Consider the following 24,942-nt stretch of genomic DNA (forward strand, 5'->3'; position numbering starts at 1 on the left):
ATGTAGGATGGCAGGGGAAGAGTAATTTATATCCACGAAAAAGAAAAAAAAAACATGATTGGACGAATCAGTAACACTAATCATGAAAGCACAACCTAATTGGTTGGAGAAACTATAACCATCCCCTTACCCAACCCTTACCCTTTAAAACCTTACCCGAACTAACCAGGAGGTGCTGTCCTCAAAACTATGAATGCTTACTTCGAATGCACTAAGTAACTTTGCATAAAACCATCTGCTAAATGCATAAATGTAATTGACGTCACTTTTTGACTAGCTGATCGCCAGTCAACCATTCTGACCCACTCCGTGTCGGTGTGCTTTCTTGCTCTTTGCCCTAGATATGAGGATTGATGACCTTTACCTGACCCTTGAACCTCTGAATGAGGTAATCGCAAGATGATTAATCCTGTGACAGCTGCTTAACTAGTACATCAATCAGATATTCCATGGTCAAGACTCATTAAGACATAATGAAGACTCATGCTATTGGAGTGACAAGTACATTTTTAAATGTGTGTCCAACAACTCAAGGGAATATAGAAGACCGTATGTACCAGACATGACCAATCTTTAATGACGGGGCTTAGGATAATCTTTCCCCTACTTTGGACGTGCCAAATGTCACGCTGACAGGGTCATTAGCTTAATCACTCCAACATCTCGACAAGCATGAATAAGAATGGAAAACTTTGCTTGACAAAAATGTGACAACCACAAACTTTCACATTTAAAGGATTCTGCCAGATCACTCCAACTCCACCAAAAACATTTAGAAGTCATGACTACAAGCCAAGAGCCTATTAAGTCCTCATTCAACTCAAGAAAAGCCAACAAATGCTGGTAAGAGCTGTGCAGGGACCAAGGGCTCTCAGCAGGGCCCATTTATCTGTTGAGTGCATGCAAGGAATTGTAATTCACCACTTTTGCCCGTGCTGTCTATAGGTTCTCTGTGGTATCAATAACTCTCAGAGGGGTGTTCATTAGCCAGCCTGTACAGTGCATGTTGGTCATGTACTTTACAACTTTACAAAACTGCACATTTTCAAAAAAGACTAGCTGAAAGGATGCCTGAATGACTTGTCTATTCAGTCTTGAAAAAACCCTGTACAATTATGCTGGTTTCAGGAATGTTTCGTATTTTAAAAGATCTATATAAACAGGTTGACATCACTAATCAACTTGTCGGTTGTTGGATGACTAGTCGATCATCATAAGTATAATCCTACTTTCGACAATATAGTTCTACGGGTGTCAACATCGGTCTAGCTACTTTAGCTAAAAGGGTTTTGTCCAAATTATTGTTGAGGTAATGGTTGGGAAAGTAGGCAACATGTCATTTTTGTTGAGCATAGTCAACTAAACTAGGTAGGACAGGGTTAAGATGGATGTCTCTGCACAGCGGAGCATGACAAAGGCAAAATAAACACAAGCCTGATGAGGTAATGCAACAGAAATAGCAGCTCACCCTTCCGCACTGTGAGGAATTGTGTGTCCTCACTCTCATTATCAGCAACACAGTGAAAAAGTTAAGGTAAGTGTGTGGAACAGGTTGAAAATATCCTTGAAGTCCTACTGGGTAATCACTAATAATCCAAGACCAATCAAGTGTATCTTAAAGCCAATTTTAATTATTTTTTTAATTATGAGCATGCTCCATTTGAGAGAAAAGTAAACTGCTGTCAGAATGTTGGCCACATGGTGTCCTTGGTGAGCTGGTAAGTGTGATGGCGAGGGTGTGGCGCATGATAATGTTAGGGGATTTTTCCTGGTTTTCAGGCACTTTCAGGTGTTAGCTCATTTGTGTCACACTCGGTGGTCATGGTGTTGTTGTTGGCTTCTGAGGAACAGGACATGCAATGTGTGGCCAAACTGGTTTGTCATGGCACCTCTATCTGAATTAAGCACCTGATAATATCTGCTATACAGATAAAGACGCCAGGCTTAGCAGACAAGACAATCTTCTACTTTACTTTTAGCTGAGGTTTAGAAGGGGATTTCACAAATCATTCAGCTTGCCAAGGTACACTGAACTGAAAGCTCCAATAAAACTGCCCCTTCTCGATACACCTACCCCTCTACTGCTAGCTCAGGAAGTTTGTGGTAACCACACCTTTCCTCCCAACACATTCCTCAGCTAATGTCGTTTCTGAAGAGAGCAGCAAAACAAGACGAAACTAAAAGTACCCTCTGCAAACCAAAGGCGATTCACTGCAGGGATTGTCCAACAACAGACAGCCTAAAAATGACCATCATTGTTTGCTATTTAGTGTGACTTCCAACTCAAAAGAACAGTGAGCAAACTTCACAACATCATATCATTCTAGATTATTCAGAGAACTGCAGGGACGTTTTTTTATTAACATCTTTGTTAACATTCATGACAAACCCCATTAACTGATCACAACAAGTCCTGTCATTTAATTGTAGAAAACAATAAGTTGCTGGAATTTTGGCCCATTCATCCAGAGAGAACTGGTGTAACCAAGTCAGGTTTGTAGCCCTCCTTGCTTGCACATGCTTTTTCAGTTCTGCAAACAAATATTCTAATCGGATTGAGGTCGGGGCTTTTGTGATGGACACTCCAATATCTTGACTTTGTTGTCCTAAAGCCATTTTGCCACAACTTTGGAGGTATGCTTGAGGTCATTGTCCATTTGGAAGACCTGTGACCAATCTTTAACTTCCTGGCTGATGCCTTGAGATGTTGCTTCAATATATCCACATAATTTCCCTTCCTCATGATGTCATCTTTTTTGTGAAGTGCACCAGTCCTCCTGCAGCAAAGCACCCCCACAACATAATTCTGCCACCCCTATGCTTCACAGTTGGGATGGTGTCCTTCAGCTTGCAAGCCTCACCCTTTTTTCTCCAAACATATCGATGGTCATTATGGCCAAACAGTTCACATTTTGTTTCATTAGACTAGAGGATGTTTCTCCAGAAAGTAAGATCTTTGTCACCATGTGCTCTTGCAAACTATAGTCTGGCATTTTTATGGTGATTTTGGAGCAGTGGCTTCTTCCTTTCTGAGTAGCCTTTTAGGTTATGTCGATATATCACTCGTTTTACTGTGGATATAGATACTTGTCTACCTGTTTCCTCCAGCATCTTCACAAGGTCCTTTGCTGCAGTTCTTACACTTTTCATTCCAAACTACATTTATGTCTAGGAGACAAAATGCATCTCCTCCCTGAGCGGTATGATGGCTGCGTGGTCCCATGGTGTATATACTAGTGTACTATTGTTTGTACAGATCAACGTGGTACATTCAGGCATTTGGAAATTGCTCCAAAGGATGAACCAGACTTATGGAGGTCCACAATTGTTTTCGGAGGTCTTGGCGGATTTCTTTTGATTTTCCCAATATGTCAAGCAAAGAGGCACTGAGTTTGAAGGTAGGCCTTAAAATACATCCACAGGTACATCTCCAATTCACTACACCTCCTATAAGAAGCTAATTGGCTAATTGTCAAAAGACTTAACATAATGTTCTGGAATTTTCCAAGCTGCTTAAATGCACAGTTAACTTGGTGTATGGAAACGTCTGACCCACTGAAAATGTGATAGTCATTTAAAAGTGAAACAATCTGTCTGTAAAAAATTGTTGGAAAGATTACTCATGTTATGCACAAAGATGATGTCATAAACGACTTGCCAAACTATAGTTTGCTAATATGATATATGTGGAGTGGTTAAAAATTTTGTTTTAATGACTTAAAGCTAAATCTAAAAAGATTTCTAGTGTATTTAATTTCTGACTTCAACTGTACATGTTGTACAATTGTACATGTTTACATCTCAAATGAAAATGACTTGTGTGTTTTGGCTTCAAATAAGGAAGGTGAATTCTGGTACCTTCCGCAATCTCTAAACACAATTTATGAGCTTATCCAACCATGCAGTCATATGAATCATAAGATCTGTCATTATGAGTGCTATAACATTACCTCACATGGAAATGTACACTTATGCCCTATTACACACATAAGAGATTGTCCTTTAACCCCTATTCACTTGCCAAAACTTCCACATACAAATTACAGTTTCATAACTCTGTTTGTGTCTGCAAGGAACATCAAGAGAACAAGACAAAGCACTGCACCGAACATTACGAAAGCCAGACATGCTTGAACATCACTAGCAGAATAAGGTAAGAAAGTAGAAAATATGCTGGGTCTGTCATCTCCTCTGTTACCTTCCCCTTCTCTCTAGACTGGCCAACAATAATGCAGACCCCATTAAGACTCTTAGAAGCTGCTCTCATTGGAAACCTGGATAAATGCCTTCCAGCAATTTTCATTCAGAGGTCATAAAGTTGTACTGGGAGAGTAACAACTGGGAATGACTGACATGATGAAATAGGTTCATTCTAAACTTTTTGTCATGCTGTATTTTTCTGAGATAATTAACAATATTCCAAACAAGTGACTGACTTATGATAAATTACTTATGGGTAAATGAAGCTACAAAGTCTACAGATAACCTAATATACAAGCTGAACCATAAACAATAGGGTGTGGTTTGTTTTGCTTTGAGCCATGACTCAACAGAAGGCAACTTTTTTACTATGAAAAAGACTAATTCTTTTCTCAGAGAGACGACTTCTTAGGAAAGCATGGAACTTGAGGTCTTAAAAACCCAAAAGATTTGTCCTCCCTGCACAGTGCCAAGCTGAATCTGATCAGGGTTTGTTTTGTTTTTTTAGACAAGAGGAAGTTGAGCTGCCTGACTCACCAGTGGTGCCCAATTGACCAAAACAAACCTGTCAGGTTTGATGGGAGTACAGTATCATCACGGAGGTCAGACACCAGGGAAATATAACTTAGCTGTAGGGGTGTAACGATCCATCGATTCAATGAACAACGATCCAATATTATCAATACAATGCATTAATAACGATATAGACATTTTTTAAAGATGTACCTTTATTTTAATACGCTCATGTCAGCCACATCCTTACGCATTTCCGTCAGGCAATGAAGCAACCTTATTACATTAATTTGACTTTGAGCGCTAAATATGCTTTTCATATGGTACACAAATGTGATCGGGGTCTTTGAAGTGAAATTGTGCTCTGCTATCCATGTATCAACAGGGCTTCCCATGAAATGCGAGCTCCACTAACAGGATACGTGTGAGCGCATCAACCGGGCACTCCTTAAAATGTGATCTCTCATGGCAAACGCACACATGCACGTTTAATTCAGGCTTCCGTTGATATCGTAGCGCATGTGACCCATTTGAATTTTACTTGAGAATTTGCTATTTTAAAGTACCATGGAGAAGTTCAACCAAGTGAAACATCTAGTCAACGCCAACATCCTGAACAGCACTAACGAGGGAAAGAAAAACACCTGCTCAGCTCCAGCGTCAGTTATTAGACTTTACACATCTACACCCTTACTAACATTTATCGCAGTTAACTGTAACAGAATTTTTCATTGCAATGGTGGAAGTTGTAGCCAAGAAAACCAAAAGATAGCATGGATAGTTGGAAACAAGTCATGGGAATGTAAGTATTTTGAACTGGACTAAACTGAAAAATTATTATTTATCTGTATAATTTATTTTCAACATCTGAAGTACCTTATTTTGTTGTGGATGTCCCAATGTGTATATAGAGAGCTGAATAAAAAAATCAAATTTGAGGGCAAAAAATATGTAACAAATTTTGTAAAATAGGCACATAATATCGGAATATCAATCACAGGCCCCTGAATCGAATCGTATCACAGTAGACTTTGAAATATTGGCAAATATTGGATCACAGGCCAAGAGAATCGATTCAAGATCGTATCATGATGAAATGTCCGATTTACCATACTTGGCTGTATGACGCCCCAGTTGCGATTCTCGTGAAATCCTCCCACTACCACGTCAGTGGAGAACTATGAGAATCTAAAGTTGAAAAACCTTCCGAATTGCAAATCTGTGGCTCATCTGTCATTTTTGATTGATGAGAAAGCCAGTTAAAGTGCTGAATCCGTTATTCTCTGTGGCTCCATGTAATTTTACCAAAAATAAAGTCCAAAGGAGAAGACCAAACATTCAAGAAACAGAATGTCAAACAGGCCTTTTAATAGCCTAAAGTCATTGGCCTAAAAGTCTTTCACATGTATCATTAACAGAATGTCCTCTCTGGGCTCGATTACTTGTGGCAAAAATTAACCCTGTATGGAGGTTTTAATCTAACATCTAGTGTAAAAGATCTGGCCCAGTCGTCCTGTCATATCCTAGCAACAAAAACAATATACTGTAAAAAGCAGGAGGATTGTGGATATTTTGCACTCATTAAGCTAAGGCTAAAAGATCTCAATGTAGCTGTGAAGATAAGGAGAATAAGAGAGATCTTTGTTCACATGGATATTTAATCCATCATGATACGTCAACTGCATTGCTTTGGGATGATGTAATTCCGGAGGAGCGATGGCTTAGGAATGATTTCAAAAGACAGACATGGACTGAAAGAGGCGGAGATGTGACACATGCCAGGTGCAGCCATATGACCTCTGAGAACTTATTCGGTTTCAAACTCTTATTTTCCAAACTGTGTCCCTTATCTCTACACTGAAATGGGGGTATGTTTTATCTAGTAAATTATTTTATTCAAATAACTGAACTAACATAAGATATACAGTGTATTAACTGATGGTCAAGGTTGATCAAAGGAAAAAAGACCATTTCAGGTTTTGCCAGGAATACATCTGTTCTCAAAAGCATGCTGATAGTTAGAGTTAATGGAGGCTGCAACAAATATTTAACAAACTACGGTGCATGAGCGAAGCAGCTAACAGTTAGATCAAATGAAAACCAGGAAGTGATAAGATAAGGAAAACTCTGAAGTATAAGCGCCAATCTTGATGATTCCATATCTACAACTGTTCAACACACAGATCTTTAACACTGGGCTTTCCTTGAATTTAACACATGAGCTTGTTTATCATCATAACTGAAATAATGTAGGCCAAACCTTCTACAAAGAACAGTTCTAGTTTAAGTATCACACAACAAGTTCTGTTCATGCCAAGACAGTTGTGTACAGTGGCAGAGGAGACTTTGAGACTAGATTTATTGCTCCCATCGATCAGCCACAACATTAAAACAACCCGGCTAATAGGCCCCCCCCCCCCCGTGCCGCCAAAACAGCCCCAACACGCAATATAATCTCAGAATGCTATTCTGAGATTATATTCTTCTCACCACAATTGTACAGAGTGGTTATCTGAGTTACCGTAGACTTTGTCAGTTCGAACCAGTCTGGCCATTCTCCGTTAAACTCTCTCATTAACAAAGCGTTTCCATCCACAAAACTGACGCTCACTGGATGTTTTTTTTGTTTTGTTTTTGGTACCATTCTGAGTAAATTTTAGAGGCTGTTCATTGTGAAAATCCCAGGAGATCAGCAGTGACAGAAATACTCAAACCAGCCCATCTGTCACCAACAATCATGCCATGCTCCAAATCACTGAGATCATAATTTTTCCCCATTCTGATGGTTTATGTGAACATTAACTGAAGCCCCTGATCCATATTAGCATGATTTTCTGCACTGCTGCCACATGATTGGCTGATAATCGCATGGATGATTGTTGGTGCCAGACAGGCTGGTTTGAGTATTTCTGTAACTGCTGATCTCCTGGGATTTTCACATACATCGGTCTCTGGAATTTACTCAGAATGGTGCCAAAAACAAAAAACATCCAGTGAGCGCCAGTTCTGTGGATTGAAACCATTGTTGATGAGAGAGTTCAACAGAGAATGGCCAGACTGGCTCGAACAGACCAAGTCTATGGTAACTCAGATAACCACTCTGTACAATTGTGGTGAGAATAATAGCATCGAGGGGGACCTACACAATATTAGGCAGGTGGTTTTAATGTTGCGACTGATCAGAGTAAAACATGCAGCAAAATGTATCTTCAATGACAGTAATGCACATTAAATGCAGTGCAATATTTAGTGAGGCTAGGTTAAGTAAGGGCTAACCCTACTATTATTAGCAATTAGTTGATATCTCCTTGCAAGACAATCCCAGTTTAATGTGCAGAACACTCTAGTTCTTTATTCCTAAATGACTACACATACTGTAATGTCATATGGTTAGTTTATCTGCTTACTGGGCTGAGGTTTTGTGTGACATTAACCGATGGGCCGTGACATAGCGAGACTGAAACCAACCACCTTCATCTGGTCTTATCTTCCTTTTTACTTTAATTACAGCTCTTCTTTACAAAACTACAACCATATGCTCTGCATATGTATCCACACATGAGCTCCAGAGTCGTGACTGCAATACGGAATAAGCTGCAAAAGCTGGAGAGTGTGGGATGTGCATGTATATAGATGTTTTACGTTTAACATTTGACCTTTTTTAAAACCATTGAAAAATCAAAAGGCCTTTTAGACATCAAAAAGCAATCAAACTGACCGAGGGTCTTGAGGGGTTAACAATCCATGGTAATCCGTGTTCACTCCTTAAACCACTCTTTATACTGGAAATTGGGTATAGACTTTGGGTAGGTGCTCTTAAATGCATCTATCATCAAAGGCTTCCTGTAATAGGATAAAGGCAACTTGACACACCTGGACAATAATTAAACACTGCTCCATGACGCACAAGGCAACTTTGTGGACTAATCACATTAGGTTTCTAGGCTCACCTCATTAGGGCTTGATACAGTGATGAAAACAAACATAACGGCTTGTAATCCAATACTTTTCCATCAGAAACTGTTGCAGAGTTCATAAACTTTGCATTCTGTCCCAAAACAGTCAAATGATCATTTTGCTTAGTATAATTCTACATTTGTTCTGTTTTGATTTCTAAATAATTTGGATTTGTGTAATGCCAGATCTGAAACCACTCAAGGTTGCTGAGCTGTTCGTGTAGCAGTGATTTACTCAACCACGACAGATCAACAAACAGCGAAATGCTTTCCATACTTACCAACAAAAAACATGAATACAGACAAAACAGCACCACAAAAAGGACAGTTTGCATGATACAAATAAACAACATGTGGCTCAACTTGGTATTTCTGGGGCAAATGTAGTTTTCCACTCTGCGATTGTAGTATAAACAAAATGAACGCTTCACAAAGTCCCCTTAAAACAGTTCTAAGAACATAAAGGCCTGGCACTGCCCGCCATTCTTCTCTTCAAGCAAGACATTCAAAAGATATAACCAGGCTTTTCTCAAATCTGGTCAAATCTCACAAAACCGATCAAGAACATGTCTGGGTCAAATTTGACCCGAAATATAAACAATTTGCATAATTATCATTAAAATAATTTTAACTTTAAATACCCTTAAAAGAATATTCCAGGTTCAATACAAGTTCAGCTCAATCCACAGCATTTGTGGCATAATGTTGATTACCACAAAATAATTTCCGTCGTCCCTGATATTCAAAAAAGCACTTACAACTGAAGTAAATGGGACCAACTTTTGGAGGGTTTAAAGGCAGAAATGTAAAGCTTATGATTATATAAAAGCACTTTCATTAGGTTAATTCTTCTGTTAAAACTTGTGAATTATGTGAGCTGTAAAGTTGTTTTAATCATTGTTTTTATGGTCGTTTTTGGGTTACGTCATCATGGCAACAACGTTGTAAAATTTGACATAAATTTAAGTGATTTTATCACACTAAAATCATGTTAACATGCAGATTGTTTACGTTTTTTAATGTTTGCAGATTGACCCAATTCACTTCCGTTGTAATTGACTCACTATAACCCAGATCTTTTTAAATAGGGACATACAAATACATTTTGTGGTAATCAACAAAATGCAACAGATGCTTTCGATTACACTTAACTTAACCTTTACAACAAGAGTCAATATTTATGCAAAACATTAAGCAGATAATTTTCTTTTGATTTTGGGGTGAAATGTGACTGGGACATGATTTCATGTGATTCCAATAAATTCTAACTGTAATAATTATAACCAGTTGCTATTTGCCATGGCCTATTAATCAATCTTTTAAACGTTTAGGCTTTTTGGTGGTCAGTTCATACATTTTTCAAATGCCTCTTTAATGTAGCATAATTAGTTGCTTGAGGAGACAAGAAGAGCATGAAATAAACATCTAGAGTCAGTCTCAATTAACAACATCTCAAACACACACACTCATGATTTACAGAAGCCGTCAACACAGGATTCCTGGGCCTGCTCTCATAAACACGGACTTGACTGGAGTATTCCTTGAGGTTTAGTTTAGGCAGCTAAAAATCAATGGTTAATCTTTTTGAGAGTGGCTGACATAAGTCTCCATTTGCTGCTGAGCACATGAACTCCTTCAGCTACCAGATGCAATTCATTTCAACATGATTAATTATCCAAAACTTTCATTGATCAGCTGACTGATCAGTATCTGATGGCTGAAACATGCCAAGTGGAAAAGCTCAGGATAAACCTGGAAAACCTTGTGGAACATCCAAACAATGGAAGAGAAACTTTCACAAGTTTTTTTGTGCTTTGGGTGCCTATGTTGGAAAAGCATGCAACTATTCAAGGTCAATGATGTCATGCACAAGTCATTCAAAGTGAGAACTTGCATACAATTGCAATAATTCACAGGATGAATAGCAGTTTTCTACAAACTCTAGCAAACTATCACAGCCTGTGACAACACAGTTCGACCTTAACAGCAAGACTGGGCTTCTGTATTCGCCCACAATAAGCAGTTTTGAGTTCTGACTGTGTACAATCGCTAATTTAATTTCCCCTCAATAAGGGCCTGGGGTATAAACCAGCCTGCAGACTGCAGATAATGTCTGTCTTTCTTTAAAACTGTCAGGCCTTTTCCCAACACTGTCATGAAAAAGCAAAGCTCTTGTTATAATTAGGAAAATTGTTTCAACACTCAATACACTTCACACTCTCCCTTAAGAGACGCACTAGCAACCGAGGCTAGAGGCCATGGCTTTTATAGCCTTCTAGTAAGCTCTGACTCCCCTGCCAGGCCAGGTCGAGTAGGTCTGGTGACACTGGTGCCGTGACCTAGATGGGAGTGAGGTTTAGGGGGGTAAGTGTAAAGGTAGCCAGCTGGTATGTGATAGCGGTGTATAAAACTCTCCTGCCCTTAAGAGACGCATTAGCGACTGAGGCAAGAGGCCATGGCTCTTATAGCTTCCTTGCTAGCGCGTCCAACGCCCATGCCAGGGATCGCCAGTTTGAATCATGTTTTGGGGAGGGTCGAGTAGGACCGGTGACACATGCATTCTTAAGGCAGTGCAGAAAGTATACAGCACCCAAGTGGTGCCGCAACCCCATAACCGAATCTACAGCACAAAGAATAAAGCATGACCAGTGTAGATTGATTGCCAAACAAATTACACTTTTGAGCCAGCTCTTTACAATCAATTAAAAAACAACTAATTGATCAATCAATCGGAACCCTTTATTTCTATGGCCGTAGCAATGACTGGATGAATCTGACAAAATGAATTGACTCGCATGAACTTAATCAAGAACTGTTACTATCGTATGTATACTTAAGGCTTATGAGACTCAGTTACTGACTAGTTGTTCTAGGGAAAATATCTTTCAAGAATTCAAGAAAATAACAAAGATCTACACTGAAACATTAGAGTCGCAATTTTTCCCCTGTATGAACTGAACGCTGTTGCTCTCACAAACTCCCATGATCCTGCTGTTGTGCATGCCTGCTCTTGCAACTGTTGCCCAAGGACATTGCATTTGGGGTTTGCATTTTTCTGTGCAACTGTCCAGAGGTGAGCGAACAGGACATATCTGGTCCGCATGATAAGAATGACACTTTACACAGTCAAAACACTGTTATGTGCATAAACGTATCCCTTTGTAACAAATGCATACTTTAAGCAATGCTCCACTATAGAAAGCCAGACAAAGAAAGTTCAAATTAACTTCTGGTTAGCTTTGCGGATGATGAAACAGTAATGTTAGGGGGGACTGCTTGGTCAGAATGAAGTAACAGGAAGTGAGCTGAACCAATGTGCCGGTGCCATTTAAGGAACTGACTCATTCCTTTTTTTTAGCAATTCCTTCTTCAGCTGTTACATTTCACGACAGATAGTTATTGCACACCGCATGTGTAGGGCACAATTGGATAGTTTTAAAAGTCTGGAGTTTGATAAATCAAGACTTCATAATGGCTACACACTCTCAATTTCAAAACTTAGTGAGTTGCCTTGCTTTTCAGGCAGCATCCAAACTGAAATGGAAGTCACATGGCCACATTTACTGTGAAAGTTCTCTGTGACAATGTCTCTCCACTGACATTTTTCTCACAATTGGGTAATTGACAGAAGTGTGGGGGTGATATACATTTTTTACTCTTCTCCAAGCCCCCCTTTCAGTCACATGTGACCGTGTGTAGATGCCATATTAACATCACACAGGGTCTGTCATGCCACACTTTTACTAGACACACAGACAGGCCGTAAAACTGTGTGAAACAGTTGTCTTTTATATGGGAATGCTGATGTCAGCCTTTTAAACCCCACACCAAGCATGAAGATAATGAACAAAACAGTATTCATAAGCTGGTGATGGCCTACTTCATCATAACTTCCATGCCATGACAGCATGACGTAATGGCTATAAGACAAATCAGCAGACAATCACAATCAAATAACACCCTAAATAAAAATTATATCCTTAATAAAACAAAGCAAACTACTGCAGAGTATGTAAGTACTGTGCTAAAACCTTTATAAACCTATTCAAGATGGCCATATGGCAACAGAAACTGATAACATGGATTTAGAATAATCACATGGCATGTGTTTTTCAAAAACACAATGTGAGACATAAGTGAGATTATCTTAAGGTCATTAATATCACAAGGACAGCCAGCTGGTATAGCTGCCTTCTATTGTGTCATTTAACTATGCAACAAGTCTCTGAATTCTTTAAATATTAATTAGATGTGTCATGCATGTCATTCACCCTGCCCTTTCACTGTTAATGAGTAAGCTTCAACTTCAAGCATTGACCAATTGTGGCCATCAATGGGCACTCGTGAAACAAACATTTTAGGCTACTGTAAATTCCAAAGCAACAGATGATCCTATTTGGATACCAATAGTACTATATACATTATGCATAAATAAAACACATGCATGTACGACAGTTCATTGCAACTACAACACATGGTTGTACCACTGCGGCAATATGGCTACATAGACATTGCTTCCAAAATAAATAACCGAATAAACAAACAAACAAATGGTTAATACTTCATTTAAGTACAGGACTGTAGCTGGATATTCTGGGGCCCTGTCTATATTGCTTTGGGCCCCTTTCTAAAAAAAAATACCCTGTGTAAATATATTCACCTTTAGCTTCGTAGGTTTAACGGAAGGCTTCTTGAACAGGGAAGTTCTGGCAGTGAAAAAATATTCCTCGGAATCTTCTTCCAAACTACTGTATCCACTACTCATGGTGCTCGTCCACGACATTTGAAGAGAAACTCTGACACATCCAAAAAAGATATATATATGTGTGTATGCACGCTCAAAAGTACTGCTGTAGGTATAAAAACTCAACGGCGAAGTAAATCAACGCTGCGGGACTTCTATGCGCAAAATATCCGCTTTATTTCTCCATGGATGAATTGAACGATTGGCAGATTCGTTTACTTTCCTCGTTAAATCTGTGGGACCTTTCTCCAATAAACGTATGATGTGGGGGAAAACACTTTAAACACTTCAAACTTCACGAAAAACGCGCCCAGTCGTCGTCTTCCCAAACACTTTCAAACTGAACTGAGTTCAATCAGTAAACGCAACGCAACAGGCGAGGCGCGCTGGAGCTAGAACACACCCTCTCCCTCTCTCTCTCTCTCTCTCTCTCTCTCTCTCTCTCTCTCTCACACATACACACACACTTCCGTATCATTTACTGCCTCAGTAAATCATATTCTTCCTTACCTGCTGGCCTGATCAGCATTTAACTGTAAATAAACCAATAAAATAAGAGGCAACAGAAATAAAAGGAATATATTTAATACATTTAATTTTAAATAAATGTAATATAGTTAATTACATCATGCTTCTTATGTTAACAACTTTGCGCATTTTACGCCATCACAGCTTTCATGCATCTTGGCATGTTCTCTACCGGTCTTTCACTTTGCTGTTGGGTGACTTTATGCCACTCCTGGTGCAAAAATTTTGCAAAACTTTGTTAGATGGCTTGTGACCATTCATCTTCCTCTTGATCACATTCCAGAGGTTTTCAATGGGGTTCAGGTCTTGAGATTGGGCTGGCTATGACAGGGTCTTGATCCAGTGGTCCTCCATCCACACCTTAATTGACCTGGCTGTGTGGCATGGAGCATTGTCCTACTGAAAAAAACAATCCTCAGAGTTGGGGAACATTGTCAGAGCAGAAGGAAGCAAGTTCTTCCAGGATAACCTTGTGCGTGGCTTGATTCATGCGTCCTTCACAAAGACGATTCTGCCCAATTCCAGTCTTGCTGAATCACCCCCAGATCAGGGCTGGACTGGCAATCTGGCATACCGGGCATTTTCACGGTGGGCAGACGCACATTGGGGCCGATCATGGACGGACTGGCCAGTATCTGCGGAACGTGCCGAATGGGCTGCGATAATGCAGAAAAGAGGCAGTGGTGGCTCAGTGGTTGAGGCTCAGGGTTACTGACCAGAAGGTCTGGGGTTCAAGCCCCAGCACCACCAAGATGCCACTGTTGGGACCTTGAGCAAGGCACTTAACTCCAGGTTACCCCGGGGGGATTGTCCCTGTAATAAGTGCACTGTAAGTCGCTTTGGATAAAAGCGTCTGCTAAATGTAAAAGGACCCCCCCCCAACAACTTTTGGGCCAGTTGCCATGTGATATCCACAGCTGATTTCTCTTCCAAGTCCAGCCCTGCCCCAGATCATCACCTGGTCATCTAATGGATAGACGGAGACCTGGAGAGGACTTCAAGCCATTGCACCCACTGTGAAATTTGATGGAGGATCGGTGATGATCTGGGGGTGCTGCACGTTGTTTCCGCGAGGAAACTTAAATTAATATAGAATAAAAATCTTCCGCCAAGTAATGTAGGCCTGCTAGTAATGTACACAGTTTAAGCGTAGTAACTTGCGCATTAATATAGTATGTAATGCTACTCATCCATTCAGAATTGAGGGTCGGAACTACACGTTTCATAATATTATATTCCATACTCTGTGAAAAGTAATACAGTGAGGTGGAGGAGGGCGTGGCCGGGCTGTGAGGGTGTACGGCCGGCGCTGAGTCAACTAATCAGCGGGAGAGAGAAATAAAGGGGAGCCGGAGACACCAGTTTGAGAGAGAGAGCGATATTCGCGGCCGCTATGTGTTTTATGTTGTTTTAAGTTGAGTTTATGTCATTAAAGTTTACGTTGACTGTTCTGCCAGTTCCTGCCTCCTCCTTGCCCATCCTTTACCCATTACAAATACTTAGCTCGAATGCATGTTGATGACTGGAAAACAACTTTAAAAAATGTAAGTTCACTTATCTCTATGAGTATCCAATGCACTGACACATGCTTTCTTATTTTCCTTCATAGAAACATAGCACAGACTACTTCTCAAGATGGAGCAGGCCAACCTGTGCTAAAAATATAGGTTTGGGGCATTTAATACAAGGCAGTACAGCCATAAGAAAGCATGTAACTTTAGACCAATGCTAACATATGGACCAGTTATATCAAAGTGAAAGATACTAGAAGACCGGCTGTGGCTCAGTTGGTAGAGCGGGTTGGCCACTAATCGCAGGGTTGTTGGTTTGAATCCCGGCCCACATTCCGAAGTGTCCTTGGGCAAGACACTGAACCCCAAGTTGCTCCCAATGGCAGGCTAGCACCTTGCATGGCAGCTCTGCTGCCATTGGTGTGTGAATGGGTGAATGAGTCACAGTGTAAAGCGCTTTGAATACCGTTAAGGTTAAAAAGATGCTATATAAGTGCAGACCATTTTACAGAGTGCTGTGAGAGACCTATCTGCATGTGGCTTACAAAGCAGCACTTTGATTTGGAGGACAACGATTTGGCACATGTGTGAGACAACACCTCAAACCATTGTGATTGATGATTAACATGACTTGACAGGGACCTGTTACTATGGAGACAGGGAGGAAATGAGAAATTGGCAGCAACCACTACCACTTTGATAACTTCTCATATTTCACATCATGCAATTACCATTCATTCTGGTAAAGTTTATTACTGGTCTGTCTGATCAAAAGGCCACAGGGGCTTAACTTTCCCGTGGAAGCTGTTTCCCAGCTAAAATAATTAACACATCCAACCAGAGACAAATTACAAGCCTCATTTTTATGACTTAGTGTAGGACTTAAGGTCTGGTTTTGGATTTGCTTTGTAAGCAAACATCATAATTTTTGGGTTTAGCCACTTTTGGCACTCTTTATAATTTATCCAAAGATGTTGGACCCACATCTTTATGAATAACAGATATCTGGGGTATGAGAAAGAGCCATAACAAATTTAACATGCGAGTTGGCTTAAAAGGATAAGTGTAGGGCAAAACACAATTCCACAAAAAAATTACTTCTGCTGTTTTGAGGAGGAGAACCTTTATGATAGCCTAAGCAAATTTTCCACTTTGGCTTGCATTATCAGACAGGCGAAATTCATTACTGCAACCACTGCAGAGCAGTTTTTAAATGGACTTTTAACAGAGATTATTTTTATTGTGTTAACAGCTGTCATGAGGTTTTAACTTATTATGTTTTCAAGCCATTTTCCCATTACACATATATATTTTGTATTTTACAATGAGTCACATATGATCACAAAACAGCCCACCCAGTCAAAAGTAGAAAAGTATCTGATTCCAAAGAAGAGTAACAAAGTGAAATCTAGGCAACATCTGCAGTACATCAAGAACAGGGCTAACCACGCCTCCCAAACTACAGCTTTCAAGAGGTTTGTAGAAGGACAGCGCTTAATTTAAACCCAAGAACATGGAGAAAACCTTAAAATACCCCGTCAGCAGAGGGAACAGCCAAAATCATGCAAACCAAAGGCTGGTAGGCCACACACTCAGAAACATTTCAGCTGGTTGGTCAGTGCAGTTTATTCCTTTATAACAATTTTTGCCATAGTTATCAATTAAAAATAGTGTCGCCCCTAAGAAAAAAGACCTTCATCTTTAAATCTTAATAGAAAGGCAAAAACAAAAAAACATGAAGATTACCCTCCATAATTCTAACCCATTATCAACCTCACTCGGCTACAGAACAACAAGGTCCCACAGGAGGGGCAGAGATGTGACCTGTGACCGAAACCTGTAGTTTTCTGGCTGTGGGCCATAGCCTTCCTTACACATTATCCACATTCCTCAGCTGAGGGTGAGTGCTTCATGTTCCCAGCACACAGCCACTGCATAAGCGCTGGCATTTACAGGAGGGTGTGTGGAATGTCTCGTAAAGACAAATTAATTTATTCTTACAAAGAGTTTGTGTGTGTGTGTGTGTGTGTGTGTGTGTGTGTGTGTGTGTGTGTGTGTGTGTGTGTGTGTGTGTGTGTGATAAAATGGCTTATTTAATCTTTAAGTTATATCCACTACCTTGATTACTTGTAATATTGTGCATAACTTTACAAAGATAAGGTTAATAAGCGATTTGACACACTAAAATCATGTAAAAACAGGTAATGTTAATTATAAATTGTTGCTACTCTTTTTAAACATTGTGTATTTTAGAGGGTATGAACTGGGCCCATTTACTTCCATTGTAAGTGCCTCACAGTAACTGTGATTTTTGCTTTTTATTTTATCTATTTTTTACAGTAAATAAAGGAGAAACAAGTCGAAAACCATCCTTTAAACAATTAATCACAAATAATCATACCCTGTGCCATACAGCTCTCAAATGTAATTTGCGTTTGTGTTCAATTTAACTTTGTGTGACCCCGCATCCTTCTGCACAGGCATTGTATTTTGTCTTCGCTATACACTATGCATCATTTCATTTCATTTAAACCAGTTCAGGACAATCATGGCTGTCAGTAAAGGGTTAAACTTTTGACACACAAAGTCACGTGACATAACAACATGGTGCCAATCTCAGCAGAGTTTGTTTTTGGGAAATGCCAATAAAACAACATCTGGTAAGAAGTCAAATTAAGATTTTATATTGAATAAAAATAGTCTCTAGTTTCATTCAATATGTCATTTTAAATATAAGAGTGATTTATTGCTAAATGGCCCACCGTTAAACACAATGACTAGTTACGAGGACTATAGGACTCTATTTCCCTTAGAAATCCTATATTAACCTTGCATTATCACGTTGAGAATCAATGGGTTTATCCAAAAGCTGAAAACAAAATGCTTTCAGAGGCTTTATACGGAGTTAAGACAAAAATAAAGTGCATTTCAAACCGTTCTGAGACCAGTGCAAACAGACAGCACACTGGAGGTTAAGTCATTCACTAAATAGGGAGCAAGGGAGCATCCTATAGCTTTCCTAAGAAGCCAAGTGTATTCAATACAAACCTCTGATTTAAAAGTTCAGTTTCAGACTGCAGATGATGTTTGGGTCACTCAACATGTTTGGCGACATGGGACAATGATAATCAGTACATATATTCACAATTTATAATTTTATTTTAACATGGTTGGCAGTGATTGGACGGTTCTGGCCATTACTTCGGAATTCATTATGCTAATTACTGATTGGTAAAATGCTTCAGCACTGACTATCACTTGTTTGTTTGACAAAGAGACATACATTTAGGAAAACAATTTGGTCTAAAAAAAAAATCAGTAAATATATATATATATATATATATATGCATGCTTATTAGGTGATACTAGTAGCAAATCCAAATGGGAAATGGAAAATGCACACAGCAGTCACACGGGGGTCTCAGGAGGTTAAAGATCTAAAACTGGATAAAATATTCTGCTGTTTGACAGAACAGAAGGTGCAGCCATTTCAGTCCCTCTAATTGTCAGAAATTATACATCTAAACCTGTAATAACAAATTGCTACATCTATTATGTTTGGTCTTAAATTACACTTCAAGAGACCATTGATTTAAGGTAACATTGTGAGATTACCTTGCTGACAAAGATGGCTGTAATTTTGAAAATTATTTCAGGTTAAACCTCAATAGTAACAAACCTTTACACACATGCACTAATAACACAATAAGGAAAAGTGATGTAAAAGTAAAAATCTCTCAGTGTGGTATCCTCTGGCACTTTAATCTATTTTTATCAGAATCTGTCCTATTCATTGAGGAAACTAATATTGTTAAACTAACGGCAGTACCCTAGGGCACAGTAAATCTACACCACTTGACAGCAAAGACACATAACTCCTTTCATTGACGTCCCAATGACTGTGATGTGATGACCAAAGCACAACAGACTTCATCCATTAAATACGTTAGTTTCCCTCTGCTCAGATCCTCCAGAAGTTCCTTCAGGCTATTTCAAGAAGATATGAATAGTGAACTTATAAGACAACAATCATGAGGGAAGCTGAAAAAAACACTGACCTCACCTTCTCAGTCTAAATGTTACTAAGATCCAAGCTGAGATCAAGAGCTTCTACACAAACCCAAACAATCATGTCTTAGTGCTCCCTATCCTGGGCAAGTCCCTAGATGGAAATCATAGTCTTTTCTAAAGCCAAACCTCACATATACAGACAGTAAAGGAAGACTAAATAGAAGGTAATTTGGGACAATCCGTCACTGTTGTTAACACAAAGGACACCCACATTTAGAAGTTGTAACCCCAGGTCAGGTTCTGTCTTGTCTTGTGGTGGATACATGAGGTTTTAGAAGGCCTCTTGATGTCTTTAAAGACTCCATGTAAATGGTGTCTACAATCTGTTGTGGTACATACAGGTATAAAAGTCTATGTTATCTTTTACAATCCAAAGTAGTCTCAACCCTAGGGAAGCATATCTTGAAATCTTGTTTTATCTTAAATAAACATTGGGTTGAGATGGACTGCTTGCCTACCTGATTTCTATAAACAACAGGTTCATTCAAACTCTATAGACTGACCTCACAATGGTAAATGATCTGCACTTATATAGCACCTTTTTAACCTTTAAAGGTATTCAAAGCACTTTAAACAATGACTCATTCACGCACACATTCACACGCATGCAAGGCGCTAACCAGCCATTGGGAGCAACTTGGGGTTCAGTGTCATGTGGGCCGGGAATCAACCCTGCGATTGGTGGCCAACGTGCTCTACCACCTGAGCCACAGCCGCCCCAACAACAACAACGTAACATTGAGGGATGAAGATAAGACATCATGAATTGTGGGAACAAGCTTGACAAGCTTGAGTTTTTTTTATCCCATTTATAATGTACCATATTTAAGATTAACAATAGAATCTGCATTTTGCTTATTTGAGCCTATGTCTCTGGGTAAAGTCAAAATGTATTGGATAAAGTTGAAAAAGAAAATGTAAATAATGCTTGCCTGTGCAAATTTGGTGCCACAATGCTAGGGTGCTGTGGGTGATTTCGGGCTTTATGTACCTGTTGTATTGCTCGCAAGACGTAAATCCAATCACTTAGAAAAGTAACAGCACACCTCTCCTCAACAAGCGGAGTCATTTGTGTTTATAGTGCAAATATTATGGGAAAGGTTTTGTCTAAACTTAACGCTATAGCCCAAAAGTGCTTGAACACAGACGTAAGTTAGATTTCAAGCATTGTTGCGTTCCAAAATGTGTCGGAGTATTGCATTCTCAATGTTGCCACAAGGGGCACTATAGTGGACATTAGTGTGAACTACACATATCTATATTTATGCATGTATATTTATGCATTTTTGCAGATGCTTTTATCCAAAGCGACTTACAGTGCCCTTATTACAGGGACAATCCCCCCAGAGCAACCTGAAGATAAGTGCTTTACTCAAGGCCACAATGGTGGTGGCTGTGGGGATTGAACCGACAACCTTCTGATTAACAGTTATGTGATTTAGCCCACTACGCCACCACCACAATATTGCTGAGAAAGTCTGTCAAATTCAATATATTTATAGGAGCTTACCTGAATAATAACACATTCAGTTTTATGGCACAAAATTTTGATGGTAACTTCATATCCCCATGAGTACACAGAGGTTTGTTACTGCCACATTAACGCAAGAACGAATGTTTAGTTTGTTCAACCAGGCCATGCGTTAATTTTAAATGCACAGACCGAGTGCTTAGGTCTATGTTCACATACTTGCATAAAGTCCATTTCTGGACAAAGTACTGAATGAGCAATGCAAGCACCAGTAATTATCTATGATCACATACTAATTTGCATTTGCATAGTAAATTCACAACAGTCTTAAAGAACAGGTTGGTCAATCAATCCAAAAGGGTGGTGGATACAGCAATAGGCAGTGCTGTAATAAACTGTAGCTGTAATAAACCCTGCAGTGCTAAGTATTTTCCATTTCTACAGTGGAGCTGAGGCTGTCGGCTAATTGAATCCTTGTGAATGTGGTGACTGCTGGAAGCAAATACGACTGCAAATACTCATTCACATGCATATTTCCATGGACGTTTTTTTTGTTACTGTTTGATATAAAAGTAGCCACAGCAACTGCTCCCTAGTGTTCTGTCAAAGGGTCTTCAGATTTTCGGTTTCCATGGGTTTCATTTACAAATGCACAGCTTGCTATTGCTCAGTTTGATTAAAGAACGCTCCCTCAGGATCTGAGAACTCATTCATGCATGCATTTTTTCACTGTGATCGTGTAGCAACATATACAATGTTTGGCAACCAGCGGAAAAATATGATGTGAAGTCTGGAGTGTTTTTCTGAAGGTTCTTTGGATCAAAGGGTGGACATGTGTGAACATTATGTGAGGTGCTTAGTGTATAGCTGCTGCTGACCTAGTTGAGTGAATGAAGATCTGAAGAAAGAGATGGGATTAGCTCTTAAAATAGACAACTGCTAATCTCAGACCTGAGGTAGGAAGACCTGCCTGTATGTTCTGCTTGGAGAATAAGAGTTGTGTGAGCTAAAAGTGAATCATGGTCACAGATTGTAGCTCTGCAATGAGATCAAGGGGCCTGAGCAACATTGAAGGTATTATAGGGTTCCTTCAGGAAAGTCATGTGACAGATGAAAGCCAAAGTAAATTCTGTTTGCATTCCATTACAGCAAAGAATGAAATCTTCTCCCAAGTTGCATTAGTTGAGCTCGGGAAATTGTCCTTGAAAACCCTTTCTAGCAAACGTCAGTCTAAGCCTATAGCCATCGGAAACCGTGCTTGAGGATTTAACAATCAATTCCCATTAAATGTAATTACACATACATGCCACATTTAACAGGCCTTACTGAATTGTAGCATCCAAAGATCCAATGGACTTTGGCTCCAATCCATCCTGAGGTTAGATCGAGCAGTCCCAAAGAATATGTACCAGACCTGAGTGCACGAGCGAAGAGAAACAGCCCATGACGGAATATTATTTGCTCAATAAGTTTAACAAATTCTTCCGAAAGCACATGTTCCTCTACAGTATTATGATTAACCTATGCAAACATCACATCTTCTGTGACTGGTAAAACAGATCTGTCATTGGTTCGCTGGCAAAATCTTATTATAAGAGTCTCTGGGATGGACCAAATCAAATCAGTCTAACTAAATTAGCCAAATGATTAGCAACTAATTCACATGACTGCACAGACCTAATACAAACTTAGACACAAACTTTGGCTTGTATTTTCCACCATCACTACAGGCACAAGACATATGTTAACATCTTGTACATGTTGGCTGTATGCCGTTTCAAGTATTTTCAATTTCCATCCATTCAAATCCTATTAACTGATGTTGACTAAGCAAGTGGCTCAAGCCATTTCCCTTTACTAGCAACTGATACTTAATCTAAATTTTGATGTCCCTAATGAAACTACATTGTCGTTTGTCATCAGTATGATGTTTTTTGAATGCTGATTTGCGGATGTTTCTACCAAAACTTCACCAAACCAGTCCCACTAGTCCCCACCAAAACGTCCAACCTGGTCTCATAGAATCATGCTACTATACGTACATTTTAGCAAAATTATTTTTAAGTGGCTTCTTCAGGGGTGAACTTGGAAGAGAAAGTGTCCTGGGATTTTACATAGCAATTGGCCCAAAAGTGGTTGAGGCTTTTCTGCATATCGCTGCCCCCCTTCGGCAAATCGCGGTGATGTTTTGTGGCCCGTTCTGCATAATGTGGTGGCTCATTTCAGCTTATCACGGGCCATTTGGCCCATTTCGAGGCGGCCCGGTTCTCCTGGTGGCCAGTCCGCCCCTGATAGGCTCCATAGTGCATCGGCCCACCGGGAAAATGCCCGGTATACCAGATTACCAATCCAGCCCTGGGCTCCTTGTATGTACCACGGCACTGTCCTCATGAAATGAACACTAGTGGCGCTACAACAACAATTTTTATTCACTTTCTCAAAAAATTACAAATGTTAACTTGGGTTTAGGTTTAAGGTTTAGGTTAGGTAGATTATGTTGATGTGAATGGATATTCATGATGGCCTTTATACATGAACAAAACACATTGGCCTTGTTCACTTGTTCTCTTCACCCATACTGAACTTCAAAGCAAACTTGACCAATAGAGACTAGATTGCATAACATATTTCAGCCCATATTTTAGACTAGTGTGGTTACTGTGGTGAAGTTAAAGCTTCGCCCTTTACAGTTTCACAACCCATAGAGTTCCCAGCAGTCAGCAAATGTCTGCCAACAAACTGCTATCTCGCAGAAAAATTAAACATTCAAAACGACCCACATTCTCCTGCTGCAGTTCAACTTGAGTGGAACTTTTTGTTGTTGTTGTTAGGAGCACCAAACAACAGCAAGTTTAGTATTTTAAAAAATGTAATTGTTCACCCAAACATTACAATTCTGTCATCATTCCTAATAAGAGATGTTTGGCAGAATATTATCCTCAGTCACCATTCACATTCATTGTATGGAAAATACAATGAAGATCATCTCCTTTTATGTTCCAAGAAAGAACGTGAGTTTGGAATGAAATGAAGGTGAGTAAATTATGTCACAGTTTTCATTTTGGGTGAACTAATCCTTTAAGTGCTTGTACTGTGGTAAAATGTCTTAGATGTTATTGTCCTTGATGTTCTATCCCAGCTGTTTTTGTTTACAGTACACAGTTGGGCGGGCAAAAGTGGAGCTTCTTTGTGTTATTAGTTATTATTGTGGTTAATGCACCTGTGCATGTGTGTTTGAACCTAATGCTGTGTAATGATGTGTTTGTGTAGGTAAATGTATGTGGTTGTGTGTTCGGGACATGGCTCGGTTGTGCTGCAGGCATCCTGTGACTGTTTCCTGAGGGGAAATACTCTCTTTCCTACATCTGTCAATGTGTTCCTCTTGTCTGGATCATATTTACACGGCTAACAAATTTGCAGATCCAAACATACAGTACAGCCAAAATTCACTGGAGTTTTCACAATGAAAACAACATTTACAACATTCTCTTTTCTAAAACGGATAACTCCATTATCAAAACCATTAAGAATCAAGAAATATTGGAATATATTACAGTGCAAGTGAATGGGTTCTGTCTGTAAAGGTTTTAAAAGTATAGCCACAAGATATAAACAATATGCATATTAACATGATTTTTGTCACGTTCACTGTTGTCTTTTGGTTTTGTACTGTTATTCTGAAGTTTAGTTTAGTTCCTGTTTCCTGTTTTGGTTTTTGTAGTCCTTTGTAGTTTCTTTTATTCTGTAATGTTCACTGTTGTCTTTTGTTTTGTGTTTTTAGGTTGAAGTTTAGTTTAGTTCCTGTTTTGGTTTTTGTAGTTTCTTTTATTCTGTCATGTTCACTGTTGTCTTTTGTTTTGTGCTGTCATTTTGAAGTTTAGTTTAGTTCCTGTTTCCTGTTTGGTCTTTGTAGTCCTCTGTAGTTTCTTTTTGTGATTGGTGTTCCCC

The 24,942-nt window shown here is 39.4% G+C and overlaps 1 protein-coding gene across 3 annotated transcripts in view; it reads right to left on the reverse strand.

The window, feature by feature from the left end:
• Window positions 1–24,942, reverse strand: part of rassf3 (Ras association domain family member 3) — a 53,266-nt gene that overhangs the window by 10,760 nt on the left and 17,564 nt on the right. The window contains exon 1 of one of the 3 annotated variants that reach the window (XM_052118290.1): window positions 13,330–13,757. The exons of the other annotated variants lie outside the window; for them this stretch is intronic. Within the exon in view, the coding sequence (XP_051974250.1) occupies window positions 13,330–13,452 (123 nt within the window). The 5' untranslated portion in view covers window positions 13,453–13,757. Of the gene's footprint in view, window positions 1–13,329; window positions 13,758–24,942 lie in introns of those variants that run through there. 3 annotated transcript variants of the gene reach the window in all.

This window comes from Xyrauchen texanus, chromosome 45, assembly GCF_025860055.1.
Source record: "Xyrauchen texanus isolate HMW12.3.18 chromosome 45, RBS_HiC_50CHRs, whole genome shotgun sequence".
NCBI classification, from domain to species: Eukaryota; Metazoa; Chordata; class Actinopteri; order Cypriniformes; family Catostomidae; genus Xyrauchen; species Xyrauchen texanus.